At 41.9% G+C, this 16,216-nt stretch overlaps 1 protein-coding gene across 1 annotated transcript; it reads right to left on the reverse strand.

Annotated features, from left to right (window-relative positions):
- Positions 1–9,587: 9,587 nt before the first annotated feature.
- On the reverse strand, positions 9,588–15,808 carry LOC133232411 (keratin, type I microfibrillar 48 kDa, component 8C-1-like). Its single transcript, XM_061391770.1, has 7 exons — positions 15,389–15,808; positions 13,567–13,649; positions 12,134–12,290; positions 11,112–11,273; positions 10,892–11,017; positions 10,500–10,720; positions 9,588–9,730 (listed from the first exon to the last, which is right to left on the reverse strand). The coding sequence occupies exons 1-7, from the start codon at positions 15,734–15,736 to the stop codon at positions 9,610–9,612; spliced, it is 1,218 nt and encodes a 405-aa protein (XP_061247754.1). The 5' UTR covers positions 15,737–15,808; the 3' UTR covers positions 9,588–9,609.
- Between the last annotated feature and the right edge of the window lie 408 nt (positions 15,809–16,216).

The following is a 16,216-nucleotide window of genomic DNA, read 5'->3' on the forward strand; positions in this document are numbered from 1 at the left end:
TTCACAACAATCTGATCTGCCATTACCTCAGGGCAGAAATCAAAGTCAGTGAGAAAAAATAAAAACGAACAAAATCTTGTTATCCATAGATAGACTCTGTTGAAGAAGAATGAAGGATGAGTGTGGAAGTAAGTAGAATTCAGCAATACTGAAGTTCCTTGTTGTCTCCCTGATTCCAACTATTATTTCTACATCAATGACACTATTATATCCTAACAGTTTGGAGCAATTCAGCTACAAGTATATCCTGTCACTTGGAAGAACTCAGAATCACAACTGTTCAAATGATGGTGACCCTACTCAAGAGCTTTACACTTACCACAAATAAATATCATCATAACAAACTTTAAAATATGACTTTAACAATGATAATTGAGAGATAAATAGAACCACACTACAGTGATGACACTGGATGCTTTTAAATGGTAAGATTATGAATGCTTTTCTTTTCCTTCTCTATACTTTTGTCCTCTCCAAATTTTTCTGAAAATGTATATATTAATTACTTCCTCACAAGAAAAAGAAATAAAATTTACATTAAAAACCCCAAAAGGAAAAAAAAAAACCCCAAAAGGAAATTCTTACAAGTCCTCTAAAGAAATAAAAAGTTCTTAAAGGACACAAGTAAAGATCCTAGTCCAAAACGATCAGTAAATCGCACTCAAGCTTGTTATTCTGGAAATAAAGTCTCTGTCATGATTGGCATTCACACCTTTGTGATTACTGCTGACTTTGCCAATTCCAAAGGTGAGTTATTAAAAAGTGATGAAGGGAAAACAAGCTTGCTATGGGATCATACAACCTGTAGCTCATGAACTGACTGATGTGAGCTTCATCAAGGGAAGTCATGTCAAGATCTGAGCTTCATGTCAAGAGAATGCAAAGAGGCATCACCCTTAGGGAAATGTACTGCCAAGTACTGCAAGCCCATTCTAAGAAAATGAACCACTTTCTTAGAACAGATTTCCCCCACACATATAGATGGTGATGGAAATTCTTTTATGGAAACAATGTCTAAGTCAGAGGAAGCCTGGAATCTTAGAATGTTGGAGCTACCAACAGCCCAAGTGGTCATCTCATTCAACTCATTGTTTTACAAATGGGAAAACATTGACCCAAAGAGGGAAATGACTTGCTCAAGCTTACACAGAGAATCTGTGAAAGAGCCTAGATTGAAAAAGAGTAAATCAAATTCGAGAAATGAGAGACCAGGGTCAAGTCCTTTGGTCTTTATGAGAGAGTCAGAACTCAAACCAATGAAGAAACATCTCTCAAAAGACTGCACCCTTAGTGAAAAGGTGACCTAGAAATCTTTAAAAGATGCTCATTACCACAGGAAGATTTTTTTAAAAAAAGAAAGAAAGAAAACTGGGCTATCTCTTCCTGGGCTCTAAATTTAAACATGATGCTACATAAAGGCAGTCAGTCACAAAACACCACGTACTGTGTGATTCCACTCACAACAAATATCTAGAATAGGCAAATCCATAGAAACAATGATGATTGCCTAGGCCTGGGGGTAGGGAAAATGGGGAAGAGCTACTAATGGGTGATAAAATATTATAAAATATAAAAATTATTGAATTAGATACTTCATATAGGTGAACTTTATAGTATAATAATTATGTATATACAGTGGACCCTTGAAAAACAGGGCTTTGAACTTCATGGATCCACTTACATGTGAATTTTATTCAACAGTAAATGCTGCAGTGGGCCTCCCTGGTGGCTCAGTGGTAAAGAATCCACCTACAGTACAGGAGACACAGGTTTGATCCCTGGGTTGAGAAGATCCCCTGAAGGAGGAAATGGCAACCCACTCCAGTATTCTTGCCTGGGAAATCCCATGGACAGAGGAGCCTGGAGGGCTATAGTCCATGGGGTCACAAATGGTCTGACACAACTGAAGAGACTGAGCACATAATAACAAAAGTGACAAGATAAGGGTTAAAGTCACAGAGCAGATCAAATGTGAATTCAACATTAAGCCTTCCTGGTTAACTTTCATGAGGCGTCACCCCTGTATCTGATCAGCTGCCTAAGGCTCCACCTCCTGATACTATCACATTGGAGATTAGGATCTCAACATATGAGTTTGGGGCACAAAAACATTTGGTCCATAGCACTAGTTTTATTGTTCTTCATAGCACTTACCACTTGAAACAGTTATGCTTATTTGATTCTCTTTTTTAATTAATTTATTTTAATTGGAGGCTAATTACTTTACAATATTGTAGTGGTTTTTGCCATACACTGACATAAATCAGCCATGGGTGTACATGTGTTCCCCATCCAGAACCCCTCTCCCACCTCCCTCCCCATCCCATCCCTCAGGGTCATCCCAGTGCACCAGCCCTGAGCACCCTGTATCATGCGTTGAACCTGGACTGGCGATCTGTTTCACATATGATAATATACATGTTTCAATGCTATTCTCTCAAATCATCCCACCCTCACCTTCTCCCACAAAGTCCAAAAAACTGTTATTTACATTTGTGTTTCTTTTGCTGTCTCGCATATAAGGTCATCGTTACCATCTTTCTAAATTCCATATATATGTGTTAGTATACTGTATTGGTGTTTTTCTTTCTGACTTACTTCACTCTGTATAATAGACTCCAGTTTCATCCACCTCATTAGAACTGATTCAAATGTATTCTTTTTAATGGCTGAGTAATATTCCATTGTGTATATATACCATAACTTCCTTATCCATTCATCTGCTGATGGACACCTAGGTTGCTTCGATGTCCTGGCTATTGTAAACAGTGATGCAATGAATGTTGGGGTACACGTGTCTCTTTCAATTCTGGTTTCCTCAGTGTGTATGCCCAGCAGTGGGATTGCTGGGTCGTATGGCAGTTCTATTACCAGTTTTTTAAGGAATCTCCACACCGTTCTCCATAGTGGCTGTACTAGTTTGCATTCCCACCAACAGTGTAAGACGGTTCCCTTTTTTTCACACCCTCTCCAGCATTTATTGTTTGTAGACTTTTTGATAGCAGCCATTCTGACCGGCATGAGATGGTACCTCATTGTGGTTTTGATTTGCATTTCTCTGATAATGAGTGACGTTGAGCATCTTTTCATGTGTTTTTTAGCCATCAGTGTTTCTTCTTTGGAAAAATGTCTGTTTAGTTCTTTGGCCCATTTTTAAATTTTTTTTCATTTATTTTTCTGGAATTGAGCTGCAGGAGTTGCTTGTATATTTTTGAGGTCAATTCTTTGTCAGTTGCTTCATTTGCTATTATTTTCTCCCATTCTGAAGGCTGTCTTTTCACCTTGCTTATAGTTTCCTTCATTGTGCAAAAGCTTTTAAGTTTAATTAGGTCCCATTTGTTTATTTTTGCTTTTATTTACAGAGGATCCTGCTGTGATTTATGTCAGAGAGTGTTTTGCCTATGTTTTCCTCTGGGAGTTTTGTAGTTTCTGGTCTTACATTTAGATCTTTAATCCATTTTGAGTTTATTTTTGTGTATGGTGTTAGAAAGTGTTCTACTTTTATTCTTTTACAAGTGGTTGACCAGTTTTCCTGGCACCACTTGTTAAAGAGATTGTCTTTTCTCTATTGTATATTCTTGCCTCCTTTGTCAAAGATAAGGTGTCCGTAGGTGCGTGGATTTATCTCTGGGCTTTCTATTTTGTTCCATTGATCTATATTTCTGTCTTTGTGCCAGTACAATACTGTCTTGATGACTGTAGCTTTGTAGTATAGTCTGAAGTCAGGCAGGTTGATTCCTCCAGTTCCATTCTTCTTTCTCAAGATTGCTTTGGCTATTTGAGGTTTTTTGTATTTCCACACAAATTGTGAAATTATTTGTTCTAGGTCTCTGAAAAATACTGTTGGTAGCTTGATAGGGATTGCATTGAATCTATAGATTGCTTTGGGTAGTATACTCATTTTCACTATATTGATTCTTCTGATCTATGAACATGGTATATTTCTCCATCTATTTGTGTCATCTTTGATTTCTTTCATCAGGGTTTTATAGTTTTCTATATATAGGTCTTTTGTTTCTTTAGGTAGATTTATTCCTAAGTATTTTATTCCTTTCATTGCAATGGTGAATGGAATTGTTTCCCTACTTTCTGTTTTCACATTGTTAGTGTATAGGAATGCAGGGGATTTCTGTGTGTTAATTTTATATGCTGCAACTTTACTATATTCATTGATTAGCTCTAGTAATTTTCTGGTGGAGTCTTTAGGGTTTTCTATGTAGAGGATCATGTCATCTGCAAACGGTGAGATGACTGTTTGAAAAAATACTTCTTCTTTTCCAATCTGGATTACTTTTATTTCTTTTTCTTCTCTGGTTGCTGTGGCTAAAACTTCCAAAACTATGTTGAATAGTAGTGGTGAGAATGGGCACCCTTGTCTTGTTCCTGACTTTAGGGGAAATGCTTTCAATTTTTCACCACTGAGGATAATGTTTGCTGTGGGTTTATCATATATGGCTTTTATTATGTTGGTATATGTTCCTTCTATGCCTGCTTTCTGGAGGGTTTTTATCATAAATGGATGTTGAATTTTGTCAAAGGCTTTCTCTGCATCTATTGAGATAATCATATGGTTTTTATCTTTCAATTTGTTAATGTGGTGTATCACATTGATTGATTTGCAGATATTAAAGAATCCTTGCATCCCTGGGATAAAGCCCACTTGGTCATGATGTATGATCTTTTTAATATGTTGTTGTATTCTGTTTGCTAGAATTTTGTTAAGGATTTTTGCATCTATGTTCATCAGTGATATTGGCCTGTAGTTTTCTTTTTTTGTGGCATCTTTGTCTGGTTCTGATATTAGAGTGATGGTGACCTCATAGAATGAGTTTGGAAGTTTACCTTCCTATGCAGTTTTCTGGATGAGTTTGAGTAGGATATGTGTTAGTTCTTCTCTAAATTTTTGGTAGAATTCAGCTGTGAAGCTGTCTGGTCCTGGGCTTTTGTTTGCTGGAAGATTTCCTATTACATTTTCTATTTCCGTGCTTGTTATGGGTCTGTTCAGATTTTATATTTCCTGGTTCAGTTTTGGAAAGTTATATTTTTCTAAGAATTTGTCCATTTCTTCCAAGTTGCCCATTTTATTGGCATATAGTTGCTGATAGTAGTCTCTTATGATCTTTTGTATTTCTGTGTTGTCTGTTGTGATTTCTCCATTTTCATTTCTAATTTTGTTGATTTGATTCTTACCCCTTTTTTTCTTGATGAGGTTTATTTGATTCTTTACTGCCCATCTCCCCTCAGTTGAAAGGAACTCTCCCCACCTTGAGATCTGGTCTTAGTTTCATTCACTTTTGTCCTGACACCTCAGACAGTTCCAGGCACTGTTGTAGGTACATTTTAAGTGCTATTACTTCAAGTGGAATTAAATTGAACCTACAGATAAGAAACTCAAATGACTAATAAAAAATATTTCAAATGCTTATTTTCTCTATGAATAAGAAAACAGGATTTTAAAATAACAGGATACCATGATACTCGTATGTATTGCCAATATTTGCTAAATCTGTTAACATTCTTGAAATTTGAATGTAATAGAATCACCCAGAGGGCTGTTAAGGTATTGCTGGATATATAACTAAATGCTGTTACTTTTGTGCATATATTGTGAAAAGAATATTATGATCAGGCTAAATAACTTATCTATCAACCTTTACATGGTTCCCTTTTATATGTGACTGTGTCTGTTTTAAGAATATTTAAGATATATCCTCTTAGAGAACTTCAAGTATAAGTTCAGTTCAGTTGCTCAGTTGGATCTGACTCTGCGACCCCATGGACTGCAGCATGCCAGCCTTCCCCGTCCTTCACTAACTCCAGGAGTTTGTTCAAACTCATCTTTATTGAGTCGGTGATGCCATCCAACCATCTCATCCTCTGTTGTCCTCTTCTCCTCCTGCCTTCAATCTTTCCCAGCATCAGGGTCTTTTCCAGTGAGTTGGCTCCTTGCATCAGGTGGCCAAAGTATTGGAGCTTCAGCTTCAGTGTCAGTCCTTCCAATGAGTATTCAGAACTGATTTCCTTTAGGACTGAGTGGTTTCATCTTCTTGCTGTCCAAGGGACTCTCAAGAGTCTTCTCCAACACCACAGTTCAAAAACATCAATTCTTCAGTGCTCAGCCTTCTTTATGGTCCAACTCTCACATGCATACATGACTACTGGAAAAACCATAACTTTGACTAGACAGACTTTTGTCACAAAGCAATGTTTCTGCTTTTTAATACACTGTCTAGGTTTCTTACAGCTTTTCTTCCAAGGAGCAAATGTCTTTCAATTTCATGGCTGCAGTCACCATCTGCAGTGATTTTGGAGCCCCCAAAAACAAAGTCTGTCGCTGTTTCCATTGTTTCGCCATCTATTTGACATGAAGTGATGGGACTAGATGCCATGATCTTTGTTTTTTGAATGCTGAGTTTTAAGACAGCTTTTTTACTCTCCTCTTTCACTTTCATCAGGAGGCGCTTTAGTTCCTTCTCTCTGTCTGCCATAAGGGTGGTGTCATCTGCCTATCTGAAGCTATTGATATTTCTCCCAGCAATCTTGATTCCAGCTTGTGCTTCATCCAGCCCAGCATTTCACATGATATACTCTGCATATAAGTTAAATAAGCATGTTGACAATATCCAACCTTGACGTACTCCTTTCCCAATTTGGAACCAGTCTGTTGTTCCATGTCCAGTCCTAAATGTTGCTTCTTGACCTGAATAAAGGTTTCTCAAGAGGCAGGTCAGGCGGTCTCATATTCTCATCTCTTAAAGAATTTTCCAGTTTGTTGTGATCCACGCAGTCAAAGGCTTTAGCATAGTCAATATAGCAGAAGTAGATGTTTTTCTGGAATTCTCTTGCTTTTTCTATGATCCAACAGATGTTGGCAATTTGATCTCTGGTTCCTCTGCCTTTTCTAAAGCCAGCTTGAATGTCTAGAAGTTCTTGGATTATGTACTATTGAAGCCTGGCTTGGAGTATTTTGAGCATTACTTTGCTAGCATGTGAGATGAGTGCAATTGTGTGGTAATTTGAGCATTCTTTTGGCATGGCCTTTCTTTGGGATTGGTATGAAAACTGACCTTGTCCAGTTCTGTGGCCACTGCTGAGTTTTCCAAATTTGCTGGCATACTGAGTGCAGCACCTTACAGAATCATCTTTTAGGATTTGAAATAGCTCAACTGGAATTCCATCACCTCCACTAGCTTTGTTCATAGTGATGCTTCATAAGGCCCACTTGGCTTGGCATTCCAGAATGTCTGACTCTAGGTGAGTGATCACACACATCTAGGTCATTACTATCTTTTGTGTATAGTTCTTCTGTGTATTCTTGTCACCGCTTTTTAATATCTTCTGCTTCTGTTAGGTCCATACCATTTCTGTCCTTTATTGTGCCCATCTTTGCATGAAATGTTCCCTTGATATCTCTAATTTTCTTGAAGAGATCTCTAGTCTTTCCCACTCTACTGTTTTCCTCTATTTCTTTGCATTGATCACTGAGGAAGGCTTTCTTATCTCTCCTTGCTATCCTTTGGAACTCTGCATTTAGGTAGAGATAGATATATTTTTCCTTTTCTCTTTTGCCTTTAGTTTCTCTTCTTTTCTCAGCTATTTGTAAGGCCTCCCCAGACAACCATTTTGCCTTTTGCATTTCTTTTTCTTGGGGATAGTCTTGATCTCTGCTTCCTGTACAATGTCATGAACCTCTGTGCATAGTTCTTCAAGCACTCTGTCTATCAGATCTATCCCTTGAATCTATTTGTCACTTCAATTGTATAATCATAAGGGATTTGATTTAGGTCATACCTGAATGGTCTAGTGGTTTTCCCTACTTTCCTCAATTTAAGTGTGAATTTAGCAATAAGGAGTTCATAATTTGAACCACAGTCAGCTCCTGGTCATTTTTTTGCTGACTGTACAGAGCTGCTCTATCTTTGGCTGCAAAGAATGTAGTCAATCTGACTTTGTTATTGACCATCTGGTGATGTCCACATGTGGAATCTTCTCTTGTGTTGTTGGAAGAGTGTGTTTGCTCTGACCAGTGCATTCTCTTGGTGAAACTTTGTTAGCCTTTGCCCTGCTTCATTTTGTACTCCAAAGCCAAACTTGCCTGTTACTCCAGGTATCTCTTGAATTCGTACTTTTGCATTCCAGCCCCCTATGATGAAAGGACATCTTTTTTTTTTTTTTTTTTTGGTGTTAGTTCTAAAAGGTCTTATAGGTCATCATAGAACCGTTCAACTTCAGCTTCTTTGACATTAATGGTTGGGGCATAGACTTGGATTACTGTGAATTTGAATGGCTTGTCTTGGAAACAAACAGAAGTCAATTTCAGCTACACAACACAGTATTATTAACTATCATCATAATGTTGTACATTAGATCACCAGAACTTATTCCTCCTACATAACTGAAATTTTGTACCCTTTAGCCAATATCTTCCCATTTCTCCCATCCTTCAGCCCCTGGAAATCACCATTCTACTCCGCTTTTATGAATGTGACTCAGATTTCACATATATGCAGGATCATGCAGTATTTGTCTTTCTATGTCTGGCTTATTTCACCTGACATAATGCCCTCCAAGTTCATCCATGTTGTCTCAATGTCAGGATTTTCTTCTTTGTTTTCCTTCCATTATGTATATTTATCTTTATCCATTCATCCATCCAGTGGATAAAAAATTTCAAGAGAGAAGAGAAACAGAGATCACCCTTTTTTACTGTTATGAGTTCTTCAGTATTTGCTGAAGGAGAGCTTCTGCAGATGTGTTTGGGGTACTAATAGCAACCTCCCTTCCCAGGTAAAAATCATGAAGGATGTTTATTCAAAATCAGTTTTACCCTCTCATAGTCACACCTCACATGTAACTGACATTCAGAGAATAAGCTCTGGGTTCGATCCTAACATTGCTACTTACTATAACCATAAGAGAAAAAAATTAGTCATGCAGTTTCTAGTGCTTGGTTGGCATTTAATAAATGTTAGTGCCTGTCCTTTTGTAGGCCTTTGGAAAAGGAAAGGTGGAATGTTTGAGAAATGTTAGCCATTGGACTTTACTGAGTAAGATCCCATAACTAACATGTTTATCATATTCAGATGAGACTTCTTGCCTTAGTGGTCCCACTGGTTCCCTGCTGGCCTGAGTCTCTACTGGGACACATTGTGTTTAGTGAATGTTAACAAATGGTAATAAAGACCTTTAAGGAGAGGATTAAACGACAAGTCCTCCTTCACTTTCAAGTGGCTTTTATATGAAGCATGAACACATAGAGTGAACACTTTAAAAGGAATGAATACAAATGAGAATCATCACTGCTCTGCAAGAGGAAAGTTTATTAGGAGGTTAACAAGGGGATTTGGGGAACTGCAAGACAGATCAAAGCAGCAGAGAGAACCACAAAACTCCTCATGTGACAACTCCCCAGCCCAAACCTGTCAGACCATCAGGTCACAAGAAACTGGCCTTGAATTAAGAGGATCAGGTGGGCCTGGACATTCTCTTTCCAAACTGTGAATTATGGTGGTGACTGGGGTACTATCCAATGGCTGATGGCTGTCAGAGAGCAGGGCTGGTCCATCAAGGGTCCTCTGTCTTCACAGTCCTCCTGCTGGCCCTGGCTGTCTAGCACCCAAAGGTGTTGCAGGGCCCAAAGCGGGAGCGTGGGCCGCAGGGGGTGCAGGGATTGGTGACACAGGACCCGACTGATGATGCGTTGGTCGTGGCGCAGGGGTTGCAGGGCAGCCTGGGACACAGAACCATTAGCTCATCAGCATAAGATGGATAATAACAAAAATAAAGGAGGGAGTTCAACCCAAGGAAACAGGGGACAAATAGAAGCCATTCTCTGACTTCTTAGGAAGCCAAGTCTTATTTGCATCACTCCTAAATAAGCCTTGAGATGGAACCAGATCGATAAGCCTGAAGTTGTGGGGAAAGCCCTTCATCCCTCCTCACCTGTGAGATAGATTGATAATATCTACCGCACAGATCATGTTCATGAAAATACTCAGGCGAAAAGTGCTGGACCCTAGAAGTGTTTGAGTAACCTCCCCTTTTTGATACTCAAATGCTCATCCATAAGGTGGTTGCCCTGATCCCCAGATCCTCAGAGCCCCACTCTGCCTGTCTCAGGGGAATCCCAGCCAGGGTCCATGAAACAATAGGTGTGAAACTGGGGATTAAATCCAAAAGCATTATTCAAGTACATGTGATGGTGGTTACAGGTTTGTTTTCCCTTTTGCTGAAGGTACAAAGCTTTATTTACCCATCAGCCTCCAAAAGCTCACCAGTAGAGGAAACAGTCAGGCTCAGGAGTATCTTTTGGAGCAGACAATACCTTTAGGCCTGGTCGTGACAGCAGCAAACACCCTTCACTTCCCACTGCTGCAGTATTAAACTCTAGTCTTTGCAGATATATTGGCATCAGAAACTTGACCCAGGAAGCCCCTGTTTTGACTTTTGGTAGGACTGTGCATGTACCATGCCAGGGGTACCACCTGCTCAGTACTCACTTGCAGTCCTCGCTGTCCAGCAGCCCACGGTAAGTGTTGATCTCACACTCCAGCCGGGCCCGCACATCCAGCAGCACCTGGTACTCCTGGTTCTGCCGCTCCAGGTCACTCCTGATCTCCGCCAGCTGTGACTCCACGTTGCCGATCAGGCCCTGCACCTGGGCCAGCTGGCAGCTGTAGCGAGCCTCCGTCTCCGTCAGGGTGTTCTCCAGGGAGTCTCTCTGTCAGAGGGAAGGGGAGGAAGGTCACAGAGCTGCTCCTTCAGGGGCTTCTCCATCGCTTCCAAACAAGTCACCAGCTCCAAGAGTTCAGGAGAGGGTGGTCCGGAGGGCATCCCAGTGCCCCTGACTCCCCAACCTCACCTCCTCACCAGGAGTCTCATCAATACCCACCAGGTTGTGCTGGGCCTGAAGCTCCACCTCCAGGGCGTTGACCGTGCGTCTCAGCTCGATGATCTCTGCCTGGTAGGACTGCAGCTGCTCTGAGCTGGACACCACCTGCTTGTTCAGCTCCTCAGTCTGAAACACCAAAGGGCAGAAGAGACAATCAGACCCCACCTGAAGGGCCCCAAGGGGCTGAGGGTCCTGAGAGACCACGTGCCGAGATGCTCACCTGCCTGATGTACCATTCCTCCACGTCCCTGCGGTTGGTCTCCACCAAGGCCTCATACTGAGCCCTGGTCTCGTTGAGCACACGGTTGAGGTCCACAGTGGGGGCGGCGTCCACCTCCACGTTGAGGCGGTCTCCCAGCTGGCTCCTCAGGGTGTTGACTTCCTGGTGGAGGAAGGGGAAAGAATGAACTCATAGAAAGAAATCTATATATGAATTCTCTTGTGGTGGAAAGGTTGCATTAGAATTTAGGACACATATTGATATAAAACTCAATGAAGTTACTTCCTGTGAGTCAGACCTCCTGTCTGAGAGTCTCCACATCTGTATCATGAGGCTGCTTGATTGCTTATGTTTCTTGCCACTCCAAGATTCTACCATTTCTTTTTTACTTTTCCTTTGCTCAGTGATAAACCTGGCATGATAACTGGTTTATAATTCTTGCCACTTAAATGCTACTTAAATAGAGAGAAACCAGGCTTAACTGGTCCCATTTACTTCATGTCTTATCATCACACCCTGTCCATGAGGGGTTTTTTCCTCTTCATCTAAACATCTAATGTTTGAGACATGTTTCTGATATCCTAGTGTTACATTCAACCATGAGGTCTGAATCAACCACTATTTCAGTGCCTTCATTTCTTCTATTTTCCTATCTATCCATCCATCCTTCCATCCATTTATTCTAGCTTGGGTTCTACTGTCTAGGTGACACATAAAGAAGTTTGCTATCTCCTTTCAGTCTAAGTCATTAATGGGAAGACAATCTATTCAGAAGACAACCAATCTCATCAAGCAGTAGAAAGTATTTTAAAGCTCTAGCCCCAAATGGAAATAGATTAGATGACCACACCCTTTTAGGTAAAAGAAGTAAGCTTCCCCAACAACCCACCAAGGGTTTTTGAGCATCCAGCAAAATGTTCTCAGCTCTAGGATGTCTAGCAAAGACCTAAAGACCTATATTACCCTGCTCAGGGCAGTTACAGGACTCTCAGTATAGGAATGTCAGGGGCTGGGACTCTTACCTGCTCATGGTTCTGCTTGAGGCAGATCAGCTCCTCCTTCAGGGACTCCACCTGGGCCTCCAGGTCGGACTTGCACAGGGTCAGTTCATCCAGGATCCTACGCAGGCCATTGATGTCTGACTCCACCAGCTGCCGCAAGCCCAGCTCTGTCTGGTACCTTGCACACACAAACAGCAGTCAAAGGAGGTCAAAGAGGAAGACTTTTTCCTAGGCTTTACTTGGCTCACCTGGTCTAATTCATTACATTGTGAAATATTTGGAATTTTTGCAGTCTTTTGAAAGGGAAAAAGACCACTGCACAGAGTGAAAAGGCTATTTCCTCCCTGAGACCCACAGAGAAGGTATTGGTGGGGCACCCCTGTATAGTTTTTGTTGTTGTTTAGTCACTAAGTCATGTCTGACTCTTTTGCAACCCAGGCCTGGCTCCTAGGCCAGAATTCTGGAGTGCGGGTGCCATTTCCTTCTCCAGGGGATCTCCCTGACCCAGGGATTATCAAACCCACATCTCCTGCTTTGCAGGCAGATTCTTTACCATTGACCCACCAGGGAAGCCACTGTATAGTTTAAATCTACCTTTAACTTCATTTGTTCTGATTCCCCATCACAGGCTGCTAACAACTAAGCCCTGTCATCCTCCATTCTCAAGTGAGTTGGTGACTTCACTAGCCCGCTATAGACCTCCTCACCATCCTTACTAACCACCCTGAGAAGCAACCTGGTATCAGGAGAGCAGCACTGGATTAGAAGGCAGTGAGATTCAGCCCTGCCGTGAGGACAGTGGTAAGCTCTTTAATCTCTCTCAACCTCAATTTCCTCATCTGTAAAATGGGAACCAAACTGACATGTCAGGGACACACAGTTTTAAGGACATTAGCCCTCTGTGGCCCCCTAGGCAAAGCAATAAGGCTATTTTTTCCTACTTCATCTTGCTCCACCCCCCCCCAAAAAAAAAACATGCGTCAGGTTGGCCCAAAGATGAAAAAATGATATAGGTAGAATCACATTGCAAACTATAAAGTCTCATAAAAATGCAATGGATTCTTGACGATTATAATGGTCATACCTAGAAAAACTGATGGATTCTCTGAAATGAATTTTGGCTCTCATTGTGTCATTTAACTTTTTCCAATGGGCTGATCATAACTCAACTGTATTAAGAGACTTGTGTGGAATATACTTTTAAAGTTGATCCAGATGTTAAGTTGAAAAAGAGAGTGAATAGATGACTGCTTGAGCTCCTTCAAACTAATTTTAAAACACAGAATGCTTGCTTCCAGTGAGGAGACTGACAGTTAACCTAACTCACTGAATGCAAGAAACCTCCCACTATGATCGCAGACAGCTTCTGCTTGCATGCTTCCAGGACAGAGTTCATCACTTTGCAACTCAGCCTGTCCATTACTAAATTGGTCTGATCATTAGAGAAATCTTACTTGGTCCTGAAGTCATCTGCAGCCAGCTTGGCGTTGTCGATCTGCACCACCAGCCTAGCATTCTCTGCCTTGTTGGCCAGGATCTGGGCACAGGATTAATTGTGAAATCAGTTGTAGTAAGAATGAATGTCTCATAACTTAAAATTTAAAACTATTTTCTTTCAAACAGATATTCCTTCCAAAAAGCTTCAAGTCTTCTCACATTCTCAGTTTGAGGATAAGGGGAGGATTCATTAATAGAACTGATCATTTCAAAACTAAAACAGTCAAGAGAAAATGTGCCTTTTGTCATAAATTCTTCTCTTCTTGGTCTGCCTCTTGTTTCCTGCAGTAACTGAACATACTGGGAACCAAATCTCTCATAGTGTTCCTGTTTGCTTAGTGGGAGGTGGGGTGCTAGACCCCAAAAAAACCCAAGCAAACAAAGACAAATTGGTTATCCTATGCTCACACACCACCATTCCAGCCCTGCTGACCACTCTCCACTCTCCCCTCACATTGCCCTTGACAAAGCTTTTGCACAAAGCTTCTGCCTCTACCTGGAATGCCTGGATGCCTTCACCCACCTAGCAAGACCCTCTACGTAAGCCACATTCCCCTTCCTTCCCCAGTTCCTGCAGGAGTCACTTCTTCCTGGTGCTCCCACAGTAACTGCACCTAGCCAGTTACACATCTAATCACCTTCACTGTGGTTATCTGTTTCCTATCTCCCCTATTACACTGTGAGCTCCTGAAGGAAAGAGACTGTCTCACTCAGTACTTTATCCCTTGTTCCAGCACTGTGCCTCATTCTCACTAAATGTGCAGAAATCAGTGCACGATCTTCAAATCCCACACCGCCTTTCTGACACTCACTTTGCCAGAACTACTGAATGGTGGACAGTTAATTCTGTCAGAGAATCAAGGGCTTGTGCAATTGAATATAAACTCCTCTTCATCCTTCAAACCATGCTCAGATAGTGCCTCTTCTGAGAAGCCCTCCCTGACCTACACGATGCATTAAGCCCCACTTCTACGCTCACTCTGTACTTATCCCACTTCTACTCCCATATTTTTGGCCCTGAATTCTCATGTGTATGCAAGCCCGCTCTGTGTATACTAGGGAGGATTTTGGAGCTGGTGGCTCTTTTACTTTGTTATAGACACACTGTCTTGTTATATCTTGAAATATCTAAGGATTCACGCAGGAAATTCCTAGCTCCAAGAAATAATTCAGGTGCATATTATTATGTTTTAATGCTATGCATGCTGCATGCTTGTATGCTAAAGTCATTTCAGTTGTGTCCAACTCTTTGCAACCCTATGGACTATAGCCTGCCAGGCTCCTCTGTCCATGGAATTTTCCAGGCAAGAATACTGGAATGGGTTGCCATTTCCTTCTCCAAGGGATCGTCCCAACCCAGGGATCCAGCCCACGTCTCTTACATCTCCTGCATTGGCCGGCCGGTTCTCTACCACTAGAGTTACCTGGGAAGCCCCTTTTAATGCTATAGGCTCGGAAAACAAGACCAGAATACCATAATAGGACTAAAGCATCAGTCAGTCTGGTTTTAAACAAGAAGTAGTGTTAGGTTGCTATGACTTTGGTCTAATGCCTTACCCTCTACCCTGTCTGTACCTCTCCTTCCTGGGACATCCCACATCGATTCTCTAGGATGACATGATGTGTCTTATGTAAGCCAGTGACTTCTATGTCTCTGTCCTTATCATTTTCAACATTAGGTTTGACCAAACTTAAATCCACTAGGAAGTAGGTCTGTCAAATTTAGATAAGTAGTTCTTCAACTGGCAGCTCATCAGTTGGCAGTGCCCACCCCCTCACCTTCTGCTGGAGCTCCTCAATGGTCCGGAAGTAGGACTGGTAGTTGGGGCACACGAGGGGCTCCTGCTGCTGGCTCCGCTCCAGGATGCGGCTCTCCAGCTCTGCATTGTCCCGCTCCAGCTGCCGCACCTTCTCCAAGTAGCTGGCCAGACGGTCGTTCAGGAACTGCATGGTCTCCTTCTCGCTGCCATTGAAGGAGCCCTCGCAGAACCAGTTGCAGCTGCCCACATTGGCGGGGATGTTGCAGGCCCCGGGCAGGGTGGTGCCACAGCAGCTGGGGGGCACGCAGGGCCTGGAGGAGCAGCTGGAGCGGAAGCTCAGGTTGGGCAGGCAGCAGCTGTAAGACATGGTGCTGGAGGGAGCAGAGCTCTGAAGGTCTGTTTCTAAGCCTGGTTCCTTTCTGTGGTGTAAGCCCTGGTCTTCTCCAGCTCTTTATATTCTGCCAGCGGTGGGTGTGGTAGCCACGCTTAGCGTTACCCTCTTTTACCCTCTCTACCAATTTTTCCATGTTATTTAGCCACCTCACGCGAGTCCTTTACCTCATAAAATGTTTTACTTGGGCTTCTTGCTAAGTCAGGACTCATCAACAATCATGCTGGTTGGTTAAGGAAAAGCTTCAAAGTGACCCACCCATATCTTTCCAACAGCAGCACTCACTCATGGGCTATAGAGTTAGTGATAGCTATGTCCTGTCCTCCAGAGTTGGGGGCACTTCTTCTCCTACACAAGGAAAGGTCAGTGGCTCATCTACGTCATGCTCAGTAGAGACTCTGTGAGAAAAAGCAGACTATTCAGTAGGGAATCCTGGAAGCTGAGATCGGAAAGGAT

The sequence above is a fragment of the Bos javanicus genome, chromosome 19, assembly GCF_032452875.1.
Source record: "Bos javanicus breed banteng chromosome 19, ARS-OSU_banteng_1.0, whole genome shotgun sequence".
Taxonomy (NCBI): Eukaryota; Metazoa; Chordata; class Mammalia; order Artiodactyla; family Bovidae; genus Bos; species Bos javanicus.

Bases quoted from the DNA above. Each gene is read 5' to 3' on its own strand.
- LOC133232411 (XM_061391770.1), bottom strand. From the start codon at position 15,736: ATGTCTTACAGCTGCTGCCTGCCCAACCTGAGCTTCCGCTCCAGCTGC. The intron at 13,650-15,388 runs GTGAGGGGGTGG...TCCTGTGCCCAG, and splicing joins TTGAGGAGCTCCAGCAGAAG to ATCCTGGCCAACAAGGCAGA. The intron at 12,291-13,566 runs GTAAGATTTCTC...TGTGTGTGCAAG, and splicing joins GCAGATGACTTCAGGACCAA to GTACCAGACAGAGCTGGGCT.